General features: G+C 45.8%; 1 protein-coding gene across 3 annotated transcripts in view; it reads left to right on the top strand.

Annotated features, from left to right (window-relative positions):
• ncor1 (nuclear receptor corepressor 1) overlaps positions 1-23,737 on the top strand; it is a 334,377-nt gene that overhangs the window by 129,119 nt on the left and 181,521 nt on the right. For 2 of the 3 annotated variants that reach the window (XM_068008588.1, XM_067967875.1), the window contains one exon: positions 10,783-10,884. In XM_068008588.1, the coding sequence (XP_067864689.1) occupies positions 10,783-10,884 (102 nt within the window). Of the gene's footprint in view, positions 1-10,782; positions 10,885-23,547; positions 23,735-23,737 lie in introns of those variants that run through there. The other variant, XM_067967876.1, reaches the window with a different exon arrangement.

Raw genomic sequence — 23,737 nt, 5'->3', positions numbered from 1 at the left:
TGACCTTCAAAATGATTGGACAACCTGCATCCATTTGCTGAAACTTAATTGAATCGGTATATCGCCTGGCCTGCAATTCTATCTTTATCAGTAGCCTGGAGACTGTTTAACAACAGTATCTTTGAATCAGAGGTTATTTCACATTTTGACTTGGAGTAAGTCCCAGTCTGTTCAAAGTTAACAATTAATAGCTGGGCCCTGCAGCTGTTTATAGTCCTGTTTACCAGTTTCAATCTCTGATAACTCATGGACTGAATCTTCTAACCATCTTACCTCAGGGTTTTCTTAATGTTTAAGGGTGCTCCCAGCTACTGATGGTGCACAGTCTTTCACTTGGATTTAGGTAATGGGAAATGACAATGTGTTGTACGATGCACACTGGTTGGTGTCCCTCCTGTCCAGCTGGAATTTAAGGTTTGAGATTGTGCAGAATTGCAAGTGTTGCATACATCAACCCCCTCTCTTTCCCCCCTCCCCCTCCCCCTCCCTCCGGTGTATGGTGTAGGGTTGAATTGATTGAGTCACTGTCAGTAAATCAACCAAATCCAGTGCTTCCCATGGTATCTCCTTGTATAGGGTCTGTGTCAGGTAGAGACAATTGGTTTCTACATGTGGCATTTTGAGCAGGCAGTCAAATCACAGAAGCTGACTGTAGCCTTAATAGCCTATCATTGCACTCCTCCCTCCCCTACCCTTGCTCATCCTAACTCAGGTGCACAAGTATACACCCAAATGGCACTGGTGTGACGAGCACCTCGGCTACTGGCAGTACTGAAGAATGTCAGTTGATCTCTGTTACTAACCCTGTGAAAAGGTTATTGACATCAGCACTGGGTGGCCAATGATACAATCAAGGATGCAGATAACAAGCAGTTGGTTGGTGCTGATTAAGTGCCACAGTTGACTGTCCAGGAGCTGGCAGTGAGCGGTTCATGGTTGGGTGAGCTTTACCACGATTGTGATGAAAGAATGATCATAGGAATGAGGGGGGAGGGGTGGCCTTTGGCGTCTTCTGTGACAAATGGTGTCTTGTCACGGATCACAAGATAATTATAGATGAAGGCCACCACTCGGCCCATCTTAATTCATCCATCCAGAAAGACCCTTTGTCCCCCATTGCTGCATCCAATTATTTCTTAAATGATTCCAAGGATTTTACCTCCATTGCTGTATATGGGAGCCCATTCCACCTTTTAATTACTCTATGTGCGAAGGTGAACTTCTTGATAGTCCTAAATTTGACTTTTAGTAGTTTAAATCTGAGTCCTTTTGTTTTACTCTTGCAATTTAATTTAAAGTAATTTTTCAGATTAACCTTTTCCATACCACTTACTGAATTGTATACCTTTATAAGATCACCTCTTGGATGCCTCCTTTCCAGGCTTAAAAGCCTCAAGTTTCTCCAGTCTTGCCTCATAACTCTGTCCTTTGACATGAGGCCAGCTTTATGGTTCTTCTCTACACCACCTCCAGCGCTATTATGTTTCTGTAACCAGAACTGGATGCACTGCTCAAGCTGTGGACTGACCAGAGCACACTACTACAATTTGATTACAACTTCCTCTGAATAATATTTTACTGTCTCTGACTGCATAGTTCAATGCTTTATTGACTTTCTTCATTGCTGCTTTGCATTGGTTAGACAAGTTGAACATCAAGTCTACTAAGAGTCCGTAACTATTTCAACTCTGTTCATGGAGTACCTGTCACCCACTTTTCCTTCCTATGTGCAATATTTTGCACTTGTAATTTCTAGGCTACCTTCTCCGACTCCACTGCTCCTAATTTGGTATTGTCTGTAAATTTGACCAATTTGCATTGAGTTTCTGAATCTAAGTCATTGATGTAAATTAGAAACAGTAGTTGTGAAGCTTTGTGATGCTGGTTGGATGGACGGTTTCCTAAGAGTATCTATATTGTGTGGGGATTTGTCACTTTTTATTCGTTCACGGGATGTGGGCGTCGCTGGCGAGGCCAGCATTTATTTACTTGTAAGTCTCCTTGGGCCTCAGGCTATATGCACGCTATGGTTGAGAAAGCAAGCACGTGACTTCCTCCACATTTTGCATTTGAGCTGACCACTGTGACAGAAATGATTCCCATTTCAGTATTTCCCTCTGTCTGGTGAAGTATCAAGTGGAAACCCATCACCTTGGTACAGCAACACACCCTAGATTGAGAACTCAGTAGAGTGAGGAACTCTAATCTGAGCCTGTTTACTCCATGCCATTGTGCTACGGTTCTCCCATTGTACTGCCCACACGTACCCAAACTCCCCCATGCACCACTGCCCCCCCCCAACTCATCACCACCTTGCACCTGGATTATCTGCCACCTCAACCCACACCTCAACTTCTGCCCATCCACTATCTCACCCTCACCCGTTCACCATCTCAAACTTGGACCCATTGCCAAGGTGTTAAGTACCCGAAGTTGGTGGTTTAATGCCTGTGCCCATGTACCTTCCTTTTTCCTGAAAGGTTTAAAACTGAAATGAGGTGTGAAATGAGTCAGCGGTTTTCACTGTTGTGTGCTTTGATTGATTGGACTCCTTGGAACAGTGGCAACTTGTGAGGCAGTGAGGCAAACGGGCTCACCAGAGTGGAATGCAGCTGTCTGTATTTGAGAGGCTTTAATTCTCTGTAGCTCTCTGGTACAGTGATAACATTTCACCAGAAAATGATTTGCAAAAATAATTTTCACCTTGGCACAGCTTCTTGCTAAGATCTCATTCATTTATATTTTATTGAGCAAGTATAATATTCCTGTTTTAAGGAGTGAGAATATATCATACTGAATTAACATTAGCAGCAATCAAGCTATTGATTGAGGGAGGAGATTATGAATAATTAATTCAGTTCCCTTGTACTGTTTGGATCAGTCATATTTCCAAACCGGGTGATGCCGACAACACTTTTATAAAAACATGAAAAAGAGGGAAAAACAATTGTATTCATCCAAGTTTGGTTTCCAGCATCTGACTAAATGAGGCCCTGATGGGAGGCCTGAAGGTGGACTTCACAAAGTGTGAAGTGAAACATTTTGGTACGAACGAGGAGAGGCAATATAAACTAAAGGGTATAATTCTAAAAGGGGTGCAGGAACAGAGATCTGGGGGTATTTTTTTTTTATTCATTCATGGGATGTGGGCGTCGCTGGCAAGGCCAGCATTTATTGCCCATCCCTAATTGCCTTTGAGAAGGTGGTGGTGAGCTGCTGCCTTGAACCGCTGCAGTCAGTGTGGTGAAGGTTCTCCCACAGTGCTGTTAGGAAGGGAGTTCCAGGATTTTGACCCAGCGACGGCGATATATTTCCAAGTCGGGATGATGTGTGACTTGGAGGGAAACGTGCAGGTGGTGTTGTTCCTATGTGCCTGCTGCCCTTGTCCTTCTATGTGGTAGAGGTCACGGGTTTGGGAGGTGCTGTCGAAGAAGCCTTGGCGAGTTGCTGCAGTGCATCCTGTGAATGGTACACACTGCAGCCACAGTGCGCCGGTGGTGAAGGGAGTGAATGTTGAAGGTGGTGGATGGGGTGCCAATCAAGCGGGCTGCTTTGTCCGGGATGATGTCGAGCTTCTTGAGTGTTGTTGGAGCTGCACTCATCCAGGCAAGTGGAGAGTATTCCATCACACTTCTGACTTGTGCCTTGTAGATGGTGGAAAGGCTTTGGGGAGTCAGGAAGTGAGTCACTCACCGCAGAATACCCAGCCTGACCTGCTCTTGTAGCCACAGTATTTATGTGGTTGGTCCAGTTAAGTTTCTGGTCAATGGTGACCCCCAGGATGTTGATGGTGGGGGATTCAGCGATGCTAATGCCATTGTATGTCAAGGGGAGGTGGTTAGATTCTCTCTTGTTGGAGATGGTCATTGCCTGGTACTTGTCTGGCGCGAATGTTACTTGCCACTTATCAGCCCAAGCCTGGATGTTGTCCAGGTCTTGCTGCATGCGGGCTCGGACAGCTTCATTATCTGAGGGGTTGCGAATGGAACTGAACACTGTGCAATCATCAGCAAACATCCCCATTTCTGACCTTATGATGGAGGGAAGGTTATTGATGAAGCAGCTGAAGATGGTTGGGCCTAGGACACTGCCCTGAGGAACTCCTACATCGTTGTCCTGGGGCTGAGATGATTGGCCTCCAACAACCACTACCATCTTCCTTTGTGCTAGGTATGACTCCAGCCACTGGAGAGTTTTCCCCCTGATTCCCATTGCCTTCAATTTTACTAGGGCTCCTTGGTGCCATACTTGATCAAATGCTGCCTTGATGTCAAGGGCAGTCACTTTCACCTCACCTCAGGAATTCAGCTCTTTTGTCCATGATTGGACTAAGGCTGTAATGAGGTCTGGAGCTGAGTGGTCCTGGCGGAACCCAAACTGAGCATCGGTGAGCAGATAAGTGCTGCTTAATAGCACTGTCGACGACACCTTCCATCACTTTGCTGATGATTGAGAGTAAACTGTGGGGCGGTAATTGGTCGATTTGGATTTGTCCTGCTTTTTGTGGACAGGACATACCTGGGCAATTTTCCACATTGTTGTAGCTGTACTGGAATAGTTTGGCTAGAGGCGCAGCTAGTTCTGGAGCACAAGTCTTCAGCACTACAGCCGGGATGTTGTCAGGGCCCATAGCCTTTGCTGTATCCAGTGCACTCAGCTGTTTCTTGATATCATGTGGAGTGAATCGAATTGGCTGAAGACTGGCTTCTGTGATGGTGGGGATATTGGGAGGAGGCCGAGATGGATCATCCACTCGGCACTTCTGGCTGAAGATGGTTGCAAACGCTTCAGCCTTGTCTTTTGCACTCATGTGCTGGACTCCGCCATTGTTGAGGATGGGGATGTTTACAGAGCCTATATGTGCACAAATCGTTGAAGGTGGCAGGACCGGTTAAGAAAGCATACGGGATCCTGGGCTTTATAAATAGAGGCATACAGGATCCTGGGCTTTATAAATAGAGGCATACAGGACAAAACCAAGGAGGTTATGATGAACCTTTATAAAACACTGGTTCGGCCACAACTGGAGTGTTGTGTCCAATTCTGGGCACCGCAATTTAGGAAGGATGTGAAGGTCTCAGAGTGTGCAGAAAACATTTACTAGAATGATTCCAGGGATGAGGGACTTCAGTTACGTAGGTAGACTGGAGAATCATAGAATGGAAATAGTGGATGCATTGATGATCATCGCCCAAAATTCTATGGACTCTGGAACAGTTCCTACAGATTGGAGGGTGGCAAATGGAACCCCACTATTTTTTAAAAAAGGAGGGAGAGAAAAAACAAGGAATTACAGACCAGTTAGCCTAACATCAGTAGTGGGGAAAATGCTAGAGTCTATTATAAAAGATGTGATAACAGAACACTTGGAGGGCATTAACGGAATTGGACAAAGTCAGCATGGGTTTATGATGGGGAAATCATGCTTAACAAATCTACTGGAGTTTTTTGAGGATGTAACTAGTAGAATAGCTAGGGGAGAACCAGTCTATGTGGTGTATTTGGATTTTTAGAAGGCTTTTGATAAGGTCCCACACAAGAGGTTAGTGTGCAAAATTAAAGCACATGGGATTGGAGGGAATATACTGGCATGGATTGAGAATTGGCTGACAGAAAGGAAACAGAGAGTAAGAATAAACGGATCTTTTTCCGGGTGTCAGGCAGTGACTAGTGGGGTACCGCAGAGATCAGTGCTTGGGCCCCAGCTATTCACAATATATATCAATGATTTGGATGAGGGAACTGAATGTAACATTTCCAAGTTTGCAAACGACACAAAGCTGGGGTGGAATGTGAGCTGTGAGGAGGATGCAAAGAGGCTCCAATGTGATTTAGACAAGTTGGGTGAGTGGGCAAGAACATGGCAGATGCAGTATAATGTGGATAAATGTGAGGTTATCTACTTTGGTTGTAAAAACAGGCAGATTATTATCTGAATGGTGATAGATTGGGAAAAGGGGAGGTGCAACGAGACCCGGGTGTCCTTGTACACCAGTCGCTGAAAGCGAACATTCAGGTGCAGCAAGCAGTTAGGAAGGCGAATGGTATGTTGGCCTTCATTGCAAGAGGATTCGAGTACAGGAGCAGGGATATCCTACTGCAGTTATACAGAGCCTTGGTGAGACCACATCTGGAATATTGTGTGCAGTTTTGGTCTCCTTATCTGAGGAAGGATGTCCTTGCCATGGAGGGAGTGCAACGAAGGTTTACCAGACTGATTCCTGGGATGGCAGGACTGACATATGAGGAGAGATTGGGTCGACTAGGACTATATTCACTAGAGTTTAGAAGAATGAGAGATGATCTCATCGAAACATATAAAATTCTAACAGGACTAGACAGACTAGATGCAGGGAGGATGTTCCCGATGGCTGGGGAGTCCTGAACCAGGCGTCACAGTCTCAGGATACGGGGTATGCCATTTAGAACAGAGATGAGGAGAAATTTCTTCACTGAGGGTGGTGAACCTGTGGAATTCTCTACCACAGAAGGCAGTGGAGGCCAAGTCATTAGATGTATTCAAGAAGGAGATAGATATATTTCTTAATGCTAAAGGGATCAAGGGATATGGGGGAAAAAGCGGGAACAGGGTACTGAGTTAGACGATCAGCCATTATCATTTTGAATGGCGGAGCAGGCCCAAAGGGCCGAATGGCCTACTCTTGCTCCTGTTTTCTCTGGTCACAGCAAGGAAGGTGGCCATTCGGCCCGTCGAGTCCGTGTGGGCTCTCTGCAAGAGCAATCCAGCTCGTCCCACTCCCCTGCCCTATCCCCGTAGTCTTGCAAATTTTTTCCTTTCAAGTACTTACCAAATCCCATTTGAAAGCCATGATTGAATCTGCCTCCACCATCCTCTCAGGCAGTACATTCCAGATCACAACCACTCGCTGTGTTTAAAAAAAAAAGTTTTTTCTCATGTTCATTTCGGTTCTTTTGCCAATCACCTTAAATCGACCTCCTCTGGTTCTTGACCCTTCTGCCAATGGGAGCAGTTTCTCTCTGGCTACTGTGTCCAGACCCTTCCACTCAACCTTCTCTGCTCTAAGGAGAACAACCCCAGCTTCTCCAGTCTATCCATGTAACTGAAGTCCCTCATCCTTGGAATCATTCTGGTAAATCTCTTCTGCACCCTCTTTAAGACCTTCACATCCTTCCTAAAGTGGTGCTCAGAACTGGACACAATAGTTGTAGCCAAACCACAGTTTTGTAAAGGTTCATCATAAACTCCTTGCTTTTGTACTCTCTGCCTCTATTTATAAAGCCCAGGATCCCGTATGCTTTCTTAACCGCTTGCTCAACCAGCCCTGCCACCTTCAATGATTTGTGCACATATGCCCCCAGATCTCTCTGTTCCTGCACCGATTTTAGAATTGTACCCTTTAGTTTATATTGCCTCTCCTCGTTCTTCCTACCAAAATGTATCACTTCACACATTTCTGCGTTGAATTTCATCTGCCATGTGTCCGCCCATTCCACCAGCCTGCCTATGTCTTCTTGAAGTCTATTACTGTCCTCCTCACTGTTCACTGCTCTGTCAAGTTTAGTGTCATCTGCAAATTTTGAAATTGTGTCCTGTACACCCAAGTCCATGTCATTAATATATATCAAAAAAAGCAATGGTCCTAGTACCAACCCCTGGGGAACACCATTGTATACCTCCTTCCAATCCGAAAAATATCCGTTCACCACTGCTCTCTGTTTCCTATTACTTAGCCAATTTCGTACCCATGCTGCCATTGTCCCCTTTATTCCATGGGCTTCAAATTTGCTGACAAGTCTATTATGCGGCACTTTATCAAACGCCTTTTGGAAGTCCATATACACCACATCAACCGAATTGTCGTCTTCGACCCTCTGTTACCTCATCAAAAAAACTCAATCAAGTTAGTTAAACATGATTTGCCTTTAACAAATCCATGCTGGCTTTCCGTAATTAATCCACATTTGTCCAAGTGACTGTTAATTTTGTCCCAGATTATCGTTTCTAAAAGTTTCCCCATCACCGAGGTTAAACTGACTGGCCTGTAGTTGCTGGGTTTATCCTTATACCCTTTTTTGAACAAGGCTGCAACATTTGCAATTCTCCAGTCCTCTGGCACCACCCCAGTATCTAAGGATGATTGGAAGATTATGGCCAGTACCTCCACAATTTCCACCCTTACTTCCTTCAGCAATCTAGGATGCATGCCATCCGGACCGGGTGACTTATCTACTTTAAGTACAGCTAGCCTTTCTAGTATGTCCTCTTTATCAATTTTTAACCCATCCGATATCTCAACTACCTATTCACTTACTGTGACAGGAGCAGAGAAGTTTGAGAGGAGATTTGATAGAGGTATTCAAAATCATGATGGGTCTAGACAGAGTAGATAGAGAGAAACTGTTCCCATTGGCGAAAGGGTCAAGAACCAGAGGTCATAGTTTTAAGGTGATTGGCGAAAGAACCAAAGGCGACATGAGGATAAACTTTTTTACACAGCGAGTAGTTATGATCGGGTATGCTCTGTCTGAGAGGGTGGTGGAAGCAGATTCAATCGTGGCTTTCAAAAGAGAATTTGGTAAAGACATGAAGGGAAAAAAATTGCAAGGCTACGGGGATAGGGCGGGGAGTGGGACTAGCTGGACTGCTCTTGCAGAGAGCTGGCATGGAACAGATGGGCCGATTGGCCTTATTCCGTGCTGTGACAATTCTATTCTATGAAAGATCTATTGGATCTCCGCCTCCCCCCCCCCCCCCCCTTTCAAAGGTATGGTTACAGAATTTACTGTGTAACTGTACAGATCACTGCTTATTCAGGGTATGGGTCACTCACTGTGTGACTGTACAGAATGACTTATTAAAGTGATTGTTTTCAATATGGAGTAGAAGAGGGAAGATGTAAATGGGCTTTGTGCATCATATAAAACGTAGGCCTCATACCAGCACAGCTGAATCGACAGCCAGGCAAGAATCTGGCCGTTGATGGTGAATCCTGTGAAAGAGAGTGGAACTGAGGAAAGGGAAGGAGGGTTGTTAAAGAGATGATGAGAAAATGGTGGCAATGCTGCAGAGTGAGCATAGTGCTGCCATTACTGTACCAACTCCCAGTACAGAGCGAGTCACAAGATATGAGCGATACTGAGCTTACAGCAATTTACTTACAGGTGTGTTTGTGTTGTCAGTGCACCTTTGTTATAATGTAAAGTAGAAGCTAACTGTCGGGTCAGGATTTGTTACAGATTGATACCAATCACAGCATCCTTCTATCAGCCCAAAATTTAGATTTCAATTTGGGCAAAGTCTTCCATTATATACTCCCCTATAAACCTCCATTCTTCTTTGTTCATGCTCCACAAACAAATACGTAGGGAATCATCAAAACAGGAGAATTGATGGGTTAGAATGGATTTGTCTTTCATCGGTACTGGGTTACAGACTGCTGCGCAGTCTCCTTAGCACAAGAATGCTTCCTGATCATGCAGCTCAAGTGCTTCAACCTTAGAGGAAGTGAGCACCAGTACCAGATGCAAGCAGTACTCCTCATGAGGCTGTTGCAATTAAAATTTCTCACGCAGTGGTCCCTGAGGCACACTCCATTACAGAGCTCAACCAAGAGGCAAGTACTCTTTAAAATGGTAGTCTCAAAAGACAAAGGGGCTAAGCCAATTCCTGCTGAAAACTCCTACTGTTTTACTTTTTTGCCTTTGATAGCATTAAGATGCTTGTGTCCAGGTGGCTGAAGCCTAAGGGGCAGGGGCACAGACAGTTACATACACTTGGCTGGCCCTGTGTCTCTTCAAAGAACAAATCTATGACAAATCAATGAATATCTAGTTGGACAGCACTGCAGTGTGGTGCATAAGGACCACCAGAATTGCGCCATACTTACTGCTCAGCGCTGCAGAAGTTGTCGTGAACAAGGAAAGCATTTAACCAAACAAATGGACTTTGCCGCCAGGAAACTCTTTATGGAATCCTTCAGTCTCCATGGCAGTTGGGGTTTTTGTGCTCCATTCCTAGATATGGTCACAGGATTTGTTTAGCAAAATAGAGATCCTTGTGCTGTGGTGGGGAAAGAAAGAAAGAATGAGCTTGCATTTAAATAACACCTTTCACATCCTCGGGATATCCCAAAATGCTTCACAGCCAACGAATTACTTTTGAAGTGCAGTCACAGTAATGTGGGCAAACGCGGCAACCCATTTGTACACAGCAAGGTCCCATGGACAGCAAATGAAACAAATGATTTTTGGTTGAGGGGTAAGTGTTGGCCCATACACTGGTAGACCTTACTGCTCTCACTCAAATAGTGCCACTGGATCTTGTATGGACTGGCAGAAGGGCCATGATTTACTATCTCATCCAAAAGATGACATTTGCAGCACTCCCTCAGCCCTGCCTAGATTATCTGGTCAAGCCCAGAGAAGGTGCTAGCTGGGTTCCCTGGCTCAAATGTGTGTGCTGGAGTGAGCTGGTTGAGATGATGGTTTATAGGGTTTCAACTTAGAACCATAGAAGTTTACAGCACAGAAGGAGGCCATTGGGCCCATCATTTCTGTACCGGCTTTTCGTTGGAGCAGTCCAAAACTAATCCTACTGTCTAGTAGCTCTGTCAATGAGGATCTCTCCAAACCAGAACTGCTGGATGTGGAGAAACTATGGATACGTGTCCGTCCATGACGCGTTAATGTCTTTTGAGTGCATTAGGATTGCAAATCTGTTGCAGCAGTACATAAAAATAATATAAATATGTTACCATAGGCACAGCATTGTCCTAACCTGCCCTTGTCCTATTTTCACAGTGTGTAGCAGATTGCGTTCTGTATTATTATTTGACCAAGAAAAATGAGAACTACAAGAATCTTGTGAGGAGGAACTACGGCCGCCGCAGAGGCAGAAATACGGTAAGAAACGGCGGAATAGTAACTTTAAAAGAACGGGAGCGAAAACTGGATACAGGACGAGCTTCACAAACTGGATTAGTGGACTGTGCGCAGTTGCTGGGAAAAACCAGCTACTTTAAATAATGTCAGTAGTGTAAGTGTCCCAGTCACTGTGACATAAGTACATTAGGAATAGGAGTAGGCCATATGGCCCCCCCGAGCCTGCTCCACCATTCAATACAATCATGGCTATCCTTCGACCTCAACTCCACTTTCTCGCCCGATCCCCATACCCCTTGATTCCCCTAGAGTCCAAAAATCTATCGATCTCAGTCTTGAATATACTCAACGATTGAGCATCCACAGCCCTCTGGGGTAGAGAATTCCAAAGATTCACAACCCTCTGAGTGAAGTAATGCCAGGAATAATGTGTACAGCTTTGGTCGCCTTGTCTAAGGAAGGATATACTTGCCTTAGAGGCGGTGCAACAAAGGTTCACTGGATTGATTCCTGGGATGAGAGGGTTGCCCTATGAGGAAAGATTGAGTAGACTGGACCTATACTCTCTGGAGTTTAGAAGAATGAGAGGTGATCTCATTGAAACATATAAGATTCTAAGAGGGCTTGACAGGGTAAGTGCTGAGAGGCTGTTTCCCCTGGCTGGAGAGTCTAGAACTAGGGGTCATAGTCTCAGGATAAGGGGTCGGACATTTAGGACTGAGAAGAGGAGGAATTTCTTCACTCAGAGGGTGGTGATTATTTGGAATTCTCTACCCCAGATGGCTGTGGTTACTCAGTCGTTTAGTATATTCAAGACTGAGATCGATAGATTTTTGGACTCTAAGGGAATCAAGGGATATGGGGATCGGGCAGGAAAGTGGAGTTGAGGTTGAAGATCAGCCATGATCCGATTGAATGGCGGAGCAGGCTCGAGGGGCCGTATGGCCTACTGCTCCTGCTCCTATTTCTTATGTTCTTAAGTTCAAAACTAGAGTCTCAACATAAGTGCATCACTCTCGAACTCAATGTGAACTTCTATCACATTATAATCACTCTTCCCCAGAAGATCTCTTACTATGAGATTACTAACTACACATTTTCTCATTACACAAGACAAATTCTAAAATAGCCTGTTGTGGTTCCATGACGTATTCTAGAAAACTGTCTCGAATGTATTCCATGAACTCGTTCTCCAAACTCCTTTTTGTCAATTTTGTTTGCCCAGGCTATATGAAGATTAAAGTCCCCCATAATTATTACATTATCTTTGTTACAACTCCTCTTATTTTATGATTAATACTCTGCCCAACGATACAACTCCTATTAGGAGGCCTATAAACTACTCCCACCAGTGTTTTCTGCCCCTTGTTATTTCTTATCTCCACCCATTTAGATTCCTGGGACATTGGGACCGGTTCTGGGGAAGGTGGGACCTGTACAAGCGGGACTGGTTACACCCGAGCAGGACCGGGACCAATGTCCTCACGGGGGTTTTTGCTAGTGCTGTTGGGGAAGGTTTAAACTAGAGTGGCAGGGGGGTGGGAACCTGAGCGGGGAGTCAGAAGGGAATAAAGTTGAGAGCAGCAAGAGAGGGGAAGACCCAGGGGAAATCTACAATACAAATAGTACAAACAGTTGTTCAAGAACAAGTGAAAGGGAAAAGCGTAGAGCAGCGGAAAGAAAGTGTACTTTAGGCACGACAGATAAAATAAAAACTAGAAGGCGTAAGGCGATTAACCCAGCATCAAAGCTGTGGCAGGGGGTTGGGAACCTGAGCAGGGAGACAGAGGAAAGCGTGTCAGGAAGGGACAGAAGGTATGGAGTAAAAGGTAAAGTGTTAAAAAAGGAAAAAGCAGGAACTAAGTGTCACAAAACATATTTGAAAGTTCTTTATCTGAATGCACGTAGCATTCGTGACAAAATGGACGAGTTAACGGCACAAATATGATTCTATGAAATAACTACCTATGGATGGGGGACTGTGATATACTCGAACATATTAACATCGAGCGGGAGGAGGTATTGGCGGTTTTAGCAGGCCTAAAAATGGATAAATCCCCAGGCCCGGACGAAATGTATCCCAGGCTACTGTGTGAGGCAAAGGAGGAGATTGCGGGGGCTCTGACACATATATTCAGAACCTCTCTGGCCACAGGGGATGTGCCAGAGGACTGGAGAACCGCTAATGTAATACCATTATTCAAGAAGGGGAGTAGGGAAAAACCGGGGAACTACAGGCCAGTGAGCCTAACATCAGTGGTAGGAAAATTATTGGAAAAAATTCTGAAGGACAAAATTAGTCTCCACTGGGAGAAGCAAGGATTAATCAGGGATAGTCAACATGGCTTTGTCAAGGGAAGATCATGTCTGACTAATTTGATTGAATTTTTTGAGGGGGTGACTAGGCGTGTGGATGAGGGTAACGCAGTGGATGTGGTATACATGGATTTCAGTAAGGCCTTCGATAAAGTCCCCCACAGGAGACTGGTCAAGAAGGTACGAGCCCATGGAATCCAGGGTGCCTTGGCACTTTGGATACAAAACTGGCTTAGTGGCAGAAGGCAGAGGGTGATGGTCGAAGGTTGTTTTTGTGACTGGAAGCCTGTGGCCAGTGGGGTACCACAGGGATCGGTGCTGGGTCCCTTGCTGTTCGTGGTCTACATTAATGACTTGGATATGAATGTAAAAGGTATGATCAGTAAGTTCGCTGATGATACAAAGATTGGTAGGGTGGTAAATAGTGAGGAGGATAGCCTCAGTCTGCAGGACGATATAGATGGGTTGGTCAGATGGGCGGAACAGTGGCAAATGGAATTTAACCCAGAAAAGTGCGAGGTGATGCACTTTGGAGGGACTAACAAGGCAAGGGAATACACAATGAATGGGAGGACCCTAGGCAAGACAGAGGGTCAGAGGGATCTTGGTGTGCAAGTTCACAGATCCCTGAAGGCGGCGGAACAGGTAGATAAGGTGGTAAAGAAGGCATATGGGATACTTGCCTTTATTAGCCGAGGCATAGAATATAAGAGCCAGGAGGTTATGATGGAGCTGTATAAAACACTGGTTAGGCCACAGCTGGAGTACTGTGTGCAGTTCTGGTCGCCACACTACAGGAAGGATGTGATCGCTTTGGAGAGGGTGCAGAGGAGATTCACCAGGATGTTACCAGGGCTGGAGCGCTTCAGCTATGAAGAGAGACTGGGAAGATTGGGTTTATTTTCCTTGGAGCAGAGGAGGCTGAGGGGGGACATGATTGAGGTGTACAAAATTATGAGGGGCACAGATAGGATGGATACTAAGGAGCTTTTTCCCTTTGTTGAGGGTTCTATAACAAGGGGACATAGATTCAAGGTAAAAGGCGGGAGGTTTAGAGGGGATTTGAGAAAGAACTTTTTCACCCAGAGGGTGGTTGGAGTCTGGAACTCACTGCCTGAAAGGGTTGTGGAGGCAGGAACCCTCAACATTCAAGAAGCATTTGGATGAGCACTTGAAATGCCATAGCATACAAGGCTACGGACCAAATGCTGGAATATGGGATTAGAGTAGACAGGGCTGATGGCCGGCGCGGACACGATGGGCCGAAGGGCCTCTATCCGTGCTGTATGACTCGATGACTCTATGATCTTGTGGCCATTACAGAAACATGGCTGCAGGGTGATGACTGGGAATTAAATATGCCAGGGTATTTAACAATCAGGAAGGACAGGCAGGAAGGAAGGGGAGGTGGGGTGGCCATGTTAATAAAGGAAGGAATCACTGTAATACAGAGAAATGATATTGGGACAAAGGATCAGGATAATGAAACAGTTTGGGTAGAGATAAGGAATAATAAGGGGAAAAAAACACTCGTGGGCGTAGTATATAGGCCTCCTAATAGTTGCAACTCTGCTGGAAGAAGTATTAATCAGGAAATAGTCAGGGCATGTAATAAGGGAACAGCTATATTTATGGGGGATTTTAACTATCATATTAACTGAACAAATCAAATTGGGCAGGGCAGCCTTGAGGAAGAGTTTATTGAGTGTATTAGGGATGGATTTCTTGAGCAGTATGTAACTGATCCTACAAGGGGGCAGGCAACCTTGGACCTGGTCCTGTGTAATGAGCCAGGATTAATTAATAATGTCCTAGTTAAGGATCCCCTTGGAATGAGTGACCATAACATGGTTACATTCCATATCCAATTAGAGGGTGAGAAGGTTGGTTCTCAAACAAGTGTATTGAGCTTGAATAAAGGAGACCATGATGGTATGAGAGCGGAATTGATTAAAGTGGACTGGGAAAATAGATTAAAGGGTAAGACGGTACATGAACAATGGTGTTCATTCAAGGAGTTATTTTACAACTTTCAAAAAATATATATTCCACTGAGGAAAAAAGGGTGTAAAAGAAAGGACAGCCATCCGTGGCTAAGTAAAGAAATTAAAAACAAGGACATATAAGGTAGCCAATCTTAGTGGGAGGATAGAAGATTGGGAAGTCTTCAAAAGACAGCAAAAAGTAACTAAAGGATTGATTAAGAAAGGGAAGATAGATTATGAAAATAAATTAGCAAAAATATAAAAACAGATAGCAAGAGTTTCTACAGTTATATAAAAAGAAAAAGGGTGGCTAAGGCAAACGTAGGTCCTTTAGAGGATGAGACCGGGAAATTAATGGTGGGAAACATGGAGATGGCAAAAATGCTGAACAAATATTTTGTTTCAGTCTTTACAGTAGAGGACGCTAAGAATATCCCAACACTGGACAAACAGGGGGCTCTGGGGGGGGGAGGAGCTAAATACGATTAAAATCACTAAGGAATTGGTACTCAGTAAATTAATGGGACTCAAGGCGGATAAATCCCCTGGACCTGATGGCTTACATCCTAGGGTCTTGAGGGAAGTGGCAGTCGGGATTGTGGATGCTTTGGTAATAATATTCCAAAATTCTCTGGACTCGGCAAAGGTCCCGGCAGATTGGAAAACTGCTAATGTAACACCCTTATTTAAAAAGGGTAGTAGGCAGAAAGCTGGAAATTATAGCCTAACATCTGTGGTGGGTAAAATTTTGGAGTCTATTATTAAGGAGACAGTAGCGGAACATTTGGATAAACATAATTTAATAGGACAAAGTCAGCATGGCTTTATGAAGGGGAAGTTATGTCTGACAAATTTGCTTGAGTTCTTTGAGGACATAACGTACAGGGTGGATAAAGGGGAACCAGTGGACGTAGTGTATTTAGACTTCCAGAAGGCATTCGACAAGGTGCCACATAAAAGATTATTGCTCAAGATAAAGAATCACTGGATTGGGGGTAATATTCTGGCATGGGTGGAGGATTGGTTATCTAACAGGAAGCAGAGAGTTGGGATAAATGGTTCATTCTCGGACTGGCAACCAGTAGCCAGTGGTGTTCCGCAGGAGTCGGTGCTGGGTCCCCAACTCTTTACAATCTATATTAACGATTTGGAGGAGGGGACCGAGTGTAACATATCAAAGTTTGCAGATGATATAAAGATGGGAGGGAAAGTAGAGAGTGAGGAGGACATAAAAAACCTACAAGGGGATATGGACAGGCTGGGTGAGTGGGCGGAGATTTGGCAGATGCAATACAATATTGGAAAATGCGAGGTTATGCACTTTGGCAAGAAAAATCAGAGAGCAAGTTATTATCTTAATGGCGAGAAACTGGAAAGTACTGCAGTATAAAGGGATCTGGGGGTCCTAGTGCAAGAAAGTCAAAAGGTTAGTATGCAGGTGCAGCAAGTGATCAAGAAGGCCAACGGAATGTTGGCTTTTATTGCTAGGGGGATAGAATATAAAAACAGGGAGGTATTGCTGCAGTTATATAAGGTATTGGTGAGACCGCACCTGGAATACTGCATACGGTTTTGGTGTCCATACTTAAGAAAAGACATACTTGCTCTCGAGGCAGTACAAAGAAGGTTCACTCGGTTAATCCTGGGGATGAGGGGGCGGACATATGAGGAGAGGTTGAGTCGATTGGGACTCTACTCATTGGAGTTCAGAAGAATGAGAGGCGATCTTATTGAAACATATAAGATTGTGAAGGGGCTTGATCGGGTGGATGCGGTAAGGATGTTCCCAAGGATGGGTGAAACTAGAACTAGGGGGCATAATCTTAGAATAAGGGGCTGCTCTTTCAAAACTGAGATGAGGAGAAGCTTCTTCACTCAGAGGGTAGTAGGTCTGTGGAATTTGCTGCCCCAGGAAGCTGTGGAAGCTACATCATTAAATAAATTTAAAACAGAAATAGACAGTTTCCTAGAAGTAAAGGGAATTAGGGGTTACGGGGAGCGGGCAGGAAATTGGACATGAATTTAGATTTGAGGTTAGGATCAGATCAGCCATGATCTTATTGAATGGCGGAGCAGGCTCGAGGGGCCGATTGGCCTACTCCTGCTCCTATTTCTTATGTTCATACTGATTCTACTTCCTGATCTTCTAAGCTAAGATCCTTTCTCGCTACTGTCCTTATGTCATCCCTTATTATCAGGGCTACCCCCCGCTCCGTTTCAATTTTGTCTATCTTTTCGAAACGTCAAGTACCCTGGAATATTTAGTTCTCAACCTTGATCATCTTGCAACCATGCCACAGTAATGGCTACTCGATCAAACCCATTTATCTCTATTTGTGCCATTAATTCGTCTATCTTGTTACGACTGCTTCATGCATTCAGATAAAGCGCCTTTAATATTAACTGTTTACTATTTTTCTCTGATTTGACCTTATTCACTGATGCACTATTACTGCTAAACTCACTGTCCCTTCCTGTCACACACTACTTATCTTTACCCAAATTGCTGCACTGCTCTCTGGCCTTGACTTTTCTCTTTAGATGTATTTCCCCTCACCTGCCCGCCCCCCCACCCTTTTTAGTTTAAAGCCCTATCTACAGCCCTAGTTATTCGATTCGCCAGGACACTGGTCCCAGCCCGGTTTAAGTGGAGCCCGACCCAACATAACAGCTGCCTCTTTCCCCAGTACTGGTACCAGTGCCCCATAAATCGAAACCGCTGTCTCCCTCATCACTCTTCGAGCCACACATTTAACTCTCTGATCTGTTTGACCCTGTGCCAATTTGCGCGTGGTTCGGGTAGTAATCCAGAGATTATTACCTTTGAGGTTCTGCTTATTAATTTGGACCCTAGCTCCTCAAACTCCCTCAGCAGAACCTCATTCCTCGTTCTACCTATGTCGTTGGTTCCTACGTGGACCACGACAACTGGATCCTCCCCCTCATGCTCCAAGTTCTTTTCCAGCCGCAAGGAGATATCCTTAACTCTGGCACCGGGCAGGCAACACAGCTTTCGGGACTCCCGGTCGTGGCTGCAGAGAACAGTATCTATCCCCCTGACTATACTATCCCCTACCACTACTACATGGGAACAACACCACCTGCACGTTCCCCTCCAAGTCACACACCATCCCGACTTGGAAATATATCGCCGTTCCTTCATTGTCGCTGGGTCAAAATCCTGGAACTCCCTTCCTAACAGCACTGTGGGAGAACCGTCACCACACGGACTGCAGCGGTTCAAGAAGGCGGCTCACCACCACCTTCTCGAGGGCAATTAGGGATGGGCAATAAATGCCGGCCTTGCCAGCGACGCCCACATCCCGTGAACGAATATTAAAAAAAAGTCCTTTTACTCCTCTCCGTCACCCTTCCCCGCAACTTGAATGGTGCCGTGGTCAGTTTGTCCATCCTCCCTGCAGTCTTTGTTCTCATCCACACAGGTATCAAGTACCTCGTACATGTTGGACAAGGTCAAGGGCTGAGGCTCCTCCATCACTGCATCCTGGGTCCCCATACCTGCCTGATCAACAGTCACATCTGCCTGTCCCTGACCACTGACCAAATCTAAACTACTACCTAACCTCAGGGGTGTGACTGCCTCCTGGATCAAAGTGTCCAGATAACTCTTCCCCCTCCCTGATGCATTGCAATGTCTGCAGCTCGGACTCCAGCTCAACAACTCTGATCCGAAGTTCCTCGAGCAGCAGATGTGGTTGCTCGAGATCTCGCTGGTCTCCACCAACTCCCACATGCTGTGGTTATGACACACCACCATCCCTATCCAATCTTGTTTTATATATTTAATTAGTTAAAGTTTTTATTCCCTCGATATTTTTAGTTTCATTAACTAGTTTATCCAGTTTAAGTTATTGATTTAATAAAGTAATAGTTATAGTTTCCCATCTCTTGGTTTAAACCACTGCCCTAGCTTCGAGAGCCCAAAAAGAGGTAATACTCACCAACCAATCGCCTACCTGCTGTCCTGTGACTTCAGTCCTTGATTATTTTTTTCTCTCCTCTGCTGTTTTATATCCGGCCTGGGTTTGGGGGGGCTTCCCCAGCCATTGTTTGCGGGGAGGTGCAGGTTACCCGGCCGCTGGGGTTGGGGGGTTCTCAGCCACTTTGCAGGAGGGGATTCTCATACATTCTCTCTTTGCTGCTTCTTTGTATACCTGACGTCAGTAGTGTAAATACACCAGTTGGTGACACCTGACGTCAGTAGTGTAAATGCACCAGTTGGTGACACCTGACGTCAGTAGTGTAAATGCACCAGTCACCGACACCTGACGTCAGTAGTGTAAATGCACCAGTCACCGACACCTGACGTCAGTAGTGTAAATGCACCAGTCATCGACACCTGACGTCAGTAGTGTAAATGCACCAGTTGGTGACACCTGACGTCAGTAGTGTAAATGCACCAGTCACCGACACCTGACGTCAGTAGTGTAAATGCACCAGTCATCGACACCTGACGTCAGTAGTGTAAATGCACCAGTCACCGACACCTGACGTCAGTAGTGTAAATGCACCAGTCACCGACACCTGACGTCAGTAGTGTAAATGCACCAGTCACCGACACCTGACGTCAGTAGTGTAAATGCACCAGTCACCGACACCTGAGGTCAGTAGTGTAAATGCACCAGTCACCGACACCTGACGTCAGTAGTGTAAATGCACCAGTCACCGTGACAGCCGACGTCAGTAGTGTCTCAGTCACCGTGACACCCGTGGACATAGGAGTAATGATTTGCAGGAGTGTGGGACTAATTGAATAGCTCTTTCAAAGAGCCAACACAGGCACAATGGGCAGAATGGCCTCCTTCTGTGCTACATGATTCTGTGAAGTTAGAAACTTTTCAATAAGTGCTTTTGTTCTTTACAGTTTAGTTTAAATGTTAGAACATGGTTTATCTTTTTGTTGTAACTTAACATTTGCAGCATTCCCATGGTTCTTAATAGAACATATTTAAACTGCTTAACCATAATACTGCTGTGTAACTGCCTTGCTGTGGGTAATGAGCACTGTTGTCTTTTGGGTCATGAAATAGGATTTATAATCTAATTGAGAAATCTTGTTCGAGTCCAGGTATATGTGGGCCAGGATCTCTCTCTCTTGCTTATTAATTTATTGAAGTAGAGCAAGCTGGCAATGTGCTGCAGAAATTCTGACGCCATAGAGCGCTGACTCACAGGCCATGGTCCTTCGTGTGTCGAGCTCCTGGGCTCAACGATAAAGAGCAGCTGATAGGAGGCTACCTGCTTCCCATAGGAAAGGAAACTGGAGGCAGGGACAGGTCCTGGGGGCTGGTTTCAGAGGGGCAGAAATGGGTTTGAGGGCTGGTTTCAGAAGGGCATTGGTGGGGTTGAGGGCTGGTTTCCGAGGGGTAGTGGTGGGGTTGAGGGCTGGTTTCCGAGGGGCAATGGTGGGGCTGAAGGCTGGTTTCGGAGGGGCAGTGGTGGGCTTGAGGGCTGGTTTCAGATGGGCAGAAATGGGTTTGAGGGCTGGTTTCAGAGGGGCAATGGTGGGGTTGAGGGCTGGTTTCCGAGGGGCAGTGGTGGGGTTGAGGGCTGGTTTCAGAGGGGCAGTGGTGGGGTTGAGGGCTGGTTTCCGAGGGGTAGTGATGGGGTTGAGGGCTGGTTTCAGATGGGCAGAAATGGGGTTGAGGGCTAGTTTCAGAGGGGCAGTGGTGGGGTTGAGGGCTGGTTTCCGAGGGGCAATGGTGGGGTTGAGGGCTGGTTTCCGAGGGGCAGAAATGGGGTTGAGGGCTGGTTTCCGAGGGGCAATGGTGGGGTTGAGGGCTAGTTTCAGAGGGGCAGTGGTGGGGTTGAGGGCTGGTTTTTGAGGGGCAGTGGTGGGGTTGAGGGCTGGTTTCAGAGGGGCAGTGGTGGGGTTGAGGGCTGGTTTCAGAGGGGCAATGGTGGGGTTGAGGGCTAGTTTCAGAAGGGCAGTGGTAGGGTTTGAGGGCTAGTTTCAGAGGGGCAGAAATGGGGTTGGGGGGCTAGTTTCAGAGGGGCAGTGGTGGGGTTGAGGGCTGGTTTCAGAGGGGCAGTGGTGGGATTGAGGGCTGGTTTCAGAGGGGCAGTGGTGGGATTGAGGGCTGGTTTCAGAGGGGCAGTGGTGGGATTGAGGGCTGGTTTCAGAGGGGCAGTGGTGGGGTTGAGGGCTGGTCGCACTTTTGGTTGGAATTTGTGCTTGTACGACAGCCTACCGAAGGTGAAAGGGGAAGAAAATAGCCGCAAAATAGTTTCACTCCCAACAAGGCAGTCTAATATTTGTGCTTTAATCCCTTATGCTGTACTTCATTGTACCAAATTTTTGTTACTCTGCGTGAGAGAAAAGGGTGTGAGGCTGAGTTGCAGACTGAGCAGGAAAACCTGCTTGGATCAGGAATCCTGCGCAGTCTGACCCTGTTACTGCCCTTTTGGGAGGTCAGCCTTCCACACTAACAGTCACCTTGGCCCCAGGTGGCGATGCGTTACTGTGAGGAGGACTGGAATCTTCAGGGACAAATGTAGTCCACCTGGAGGTCACATTAATGTTTGTAATGGGTGTGAATGGGGAGTAATCCAGTCCATTGGGATTCTACAGTCAGAGCCGTGCCTGGGAGCTGCGTTGGTCTGCTGGAATTCTGCTTTGGTTTGGTGCTCCTCAGGGCTCTTGCTGTCCAATATCCTTGAGACATTTTGTTATAACTTCACCTAGCTGAAAGGATTAAGATGCTGCAGGGATGTTTCTACTTGAGATCCAATTGGAGCTTAAATGGTCCATTGAAGAGAGGTCTCCCTTTACCAGCTTAATAGAGACTGTAACCAGCTGCTCCAGTTCCCTGGAGACTACTCGTAGAAACGTTAAAGGTGAGCCCTTCCACCGGAAGATGTCATTTTTTGATGCTAAGTTTAGACATACGTAGAAATTACAACACAAAAACAGGCCATTTGGCCCAACCAGTCTGTATCAGCATTTACTATACCCTCCCCGCAAGCAAATAGTTCTAATCACATTTACCTGCCCTATTCCCATATCTCTCGATCCCCTTTTGCTTCATCCATCTAATGCACCCTAACCCTAACCCAATCTAACCTTGAATGTTGGTGAACTCTGGAAGCGAATTGCATAGCCTCACAACTGTGTGTGTGAAGAAGTTTGTGGAGATTTTTGTTAATGTGCCTGACTCCAACGAACTGAGAGCTCCTGCCATGATTTGTGTTGCAGAACAATAAAGGGGTGTGTGCATGAAAATGCACAACAATGTGGTCAGCCTGTAGGAGAGAATGGCCTTAAAAAGGGTGAGGTACTGAGCCGTGCAAATTAGGAAGGTAAAAAGAAACATCTTTGAGTGTTGGAAACCTGAAATAAAGCTCCCAGTTTCGAATCTTGGCCTGTGCGAAAACCTGGCTGATCTGAGCTGAGGTAGGGCCTGGTAATTGGCTGTGGCACCTCCTGGTTAGGGATGGGTGGCTCCTGCTCCTGATCACTTTCCAGTGACTCCTGCTGTGGCACAGCTGTGAGATCTTCGGCAGTCAAATAACCTGGAGACATGCAGATATAGAATGGCCACTTGAGCTAGTACAGTGAGCACCCATGGAGCAGTATTTCAGGATGAAACCCCGATTGTCAAGAGGGAGAAAAGGGGAGGGATAATGAAAAGAAGAGGTGGGAGAATCTGCTCAAGTAATAAAAACGGATGTGGAATCAATTGTGTCAGGAAAGACTGCCTGCTCTGGATCCTAGATGTGGGGGTTCTAGATTGTTTCCCTGTATCTGAGGGATGGCAGTTTCTAATGAGTTCTGATTTAATGCAGATAGGATAATTTTCAGAAAACCTTTGTGCTGCTCATTTTAATTTCTTGCAGTTGTACCATTTCAGGAATTAAACCAGCCCTGTTTGCATTATTAAAATAACAGGCAGCAACTTACTGAGGTTATTGGACCAGTTCTTAAATGGTTAATCGTGCACTGCTTGAGGGTTTCGGCTGCAAACTGCTCGGAAATTGTATTCAGATGAGCTTAAAAAGAAAAGTTGTGTTTGGCCCATTTGGCAACCACTTCTGAGAGAGATTCCAGCGTTGTGTTACAACAGAGTCATAATCAGACTGATGTCAGTGCAGATAATGTGACTGGACAGGGCGATGCAGTTGGGGGGTGGTGCTGCTTGTCAGTTTTTCTGTAAGGATCAGGGTTTGGTTCGTTGCCTGCCCTGAATTTGCTCCCCCTCCTTTTTGTAACTGCAATGGTATAGTCCAGTGATCCACTCAATCTACTTGATGTGCTGCTGTAAGGACCAATGATGCAGAGCTCTGTGGGATTACCTTGTCTGACCCTGCAGATTAGAGCGTGCATGTGAGATAGAGACGCTCCTCAGGCTAGCTTGTGCAGCAGGATGATACAGTTTCCTGGAATATGTGCAGTGACAGGTCAAACAGCTGGTCTAAGGAGCTCAGTGACGCTGCTGCCTTTCTGCAGGCTCAAGCTGTCTGTGTTGTGGAGAGGGTAGGCGTCAGCCTGACACCCACTTCGTGAGTTGGGTGGACGGCACAGAGCTTTCTAGTAGCAGATGAAGATTCAGGTA

This window comes from Heptranchias perlo, chromosome 28, assembly GCF_035084215.1.
Source record: "Heptranchias perlo isolate sHepPer1 chromosome 28, sHepPer1.hap1, whole genome shotgun sequence".
NCBI lineage: Eukaryota > Metazoa > Chordata > Chondrichthyes > Hexanchiformes > Hexanchidae > Heptranchias > Heptranchias perlo.
This window is presented reverse-complemented; position numbering and strand designations above follow the sequence as displayed.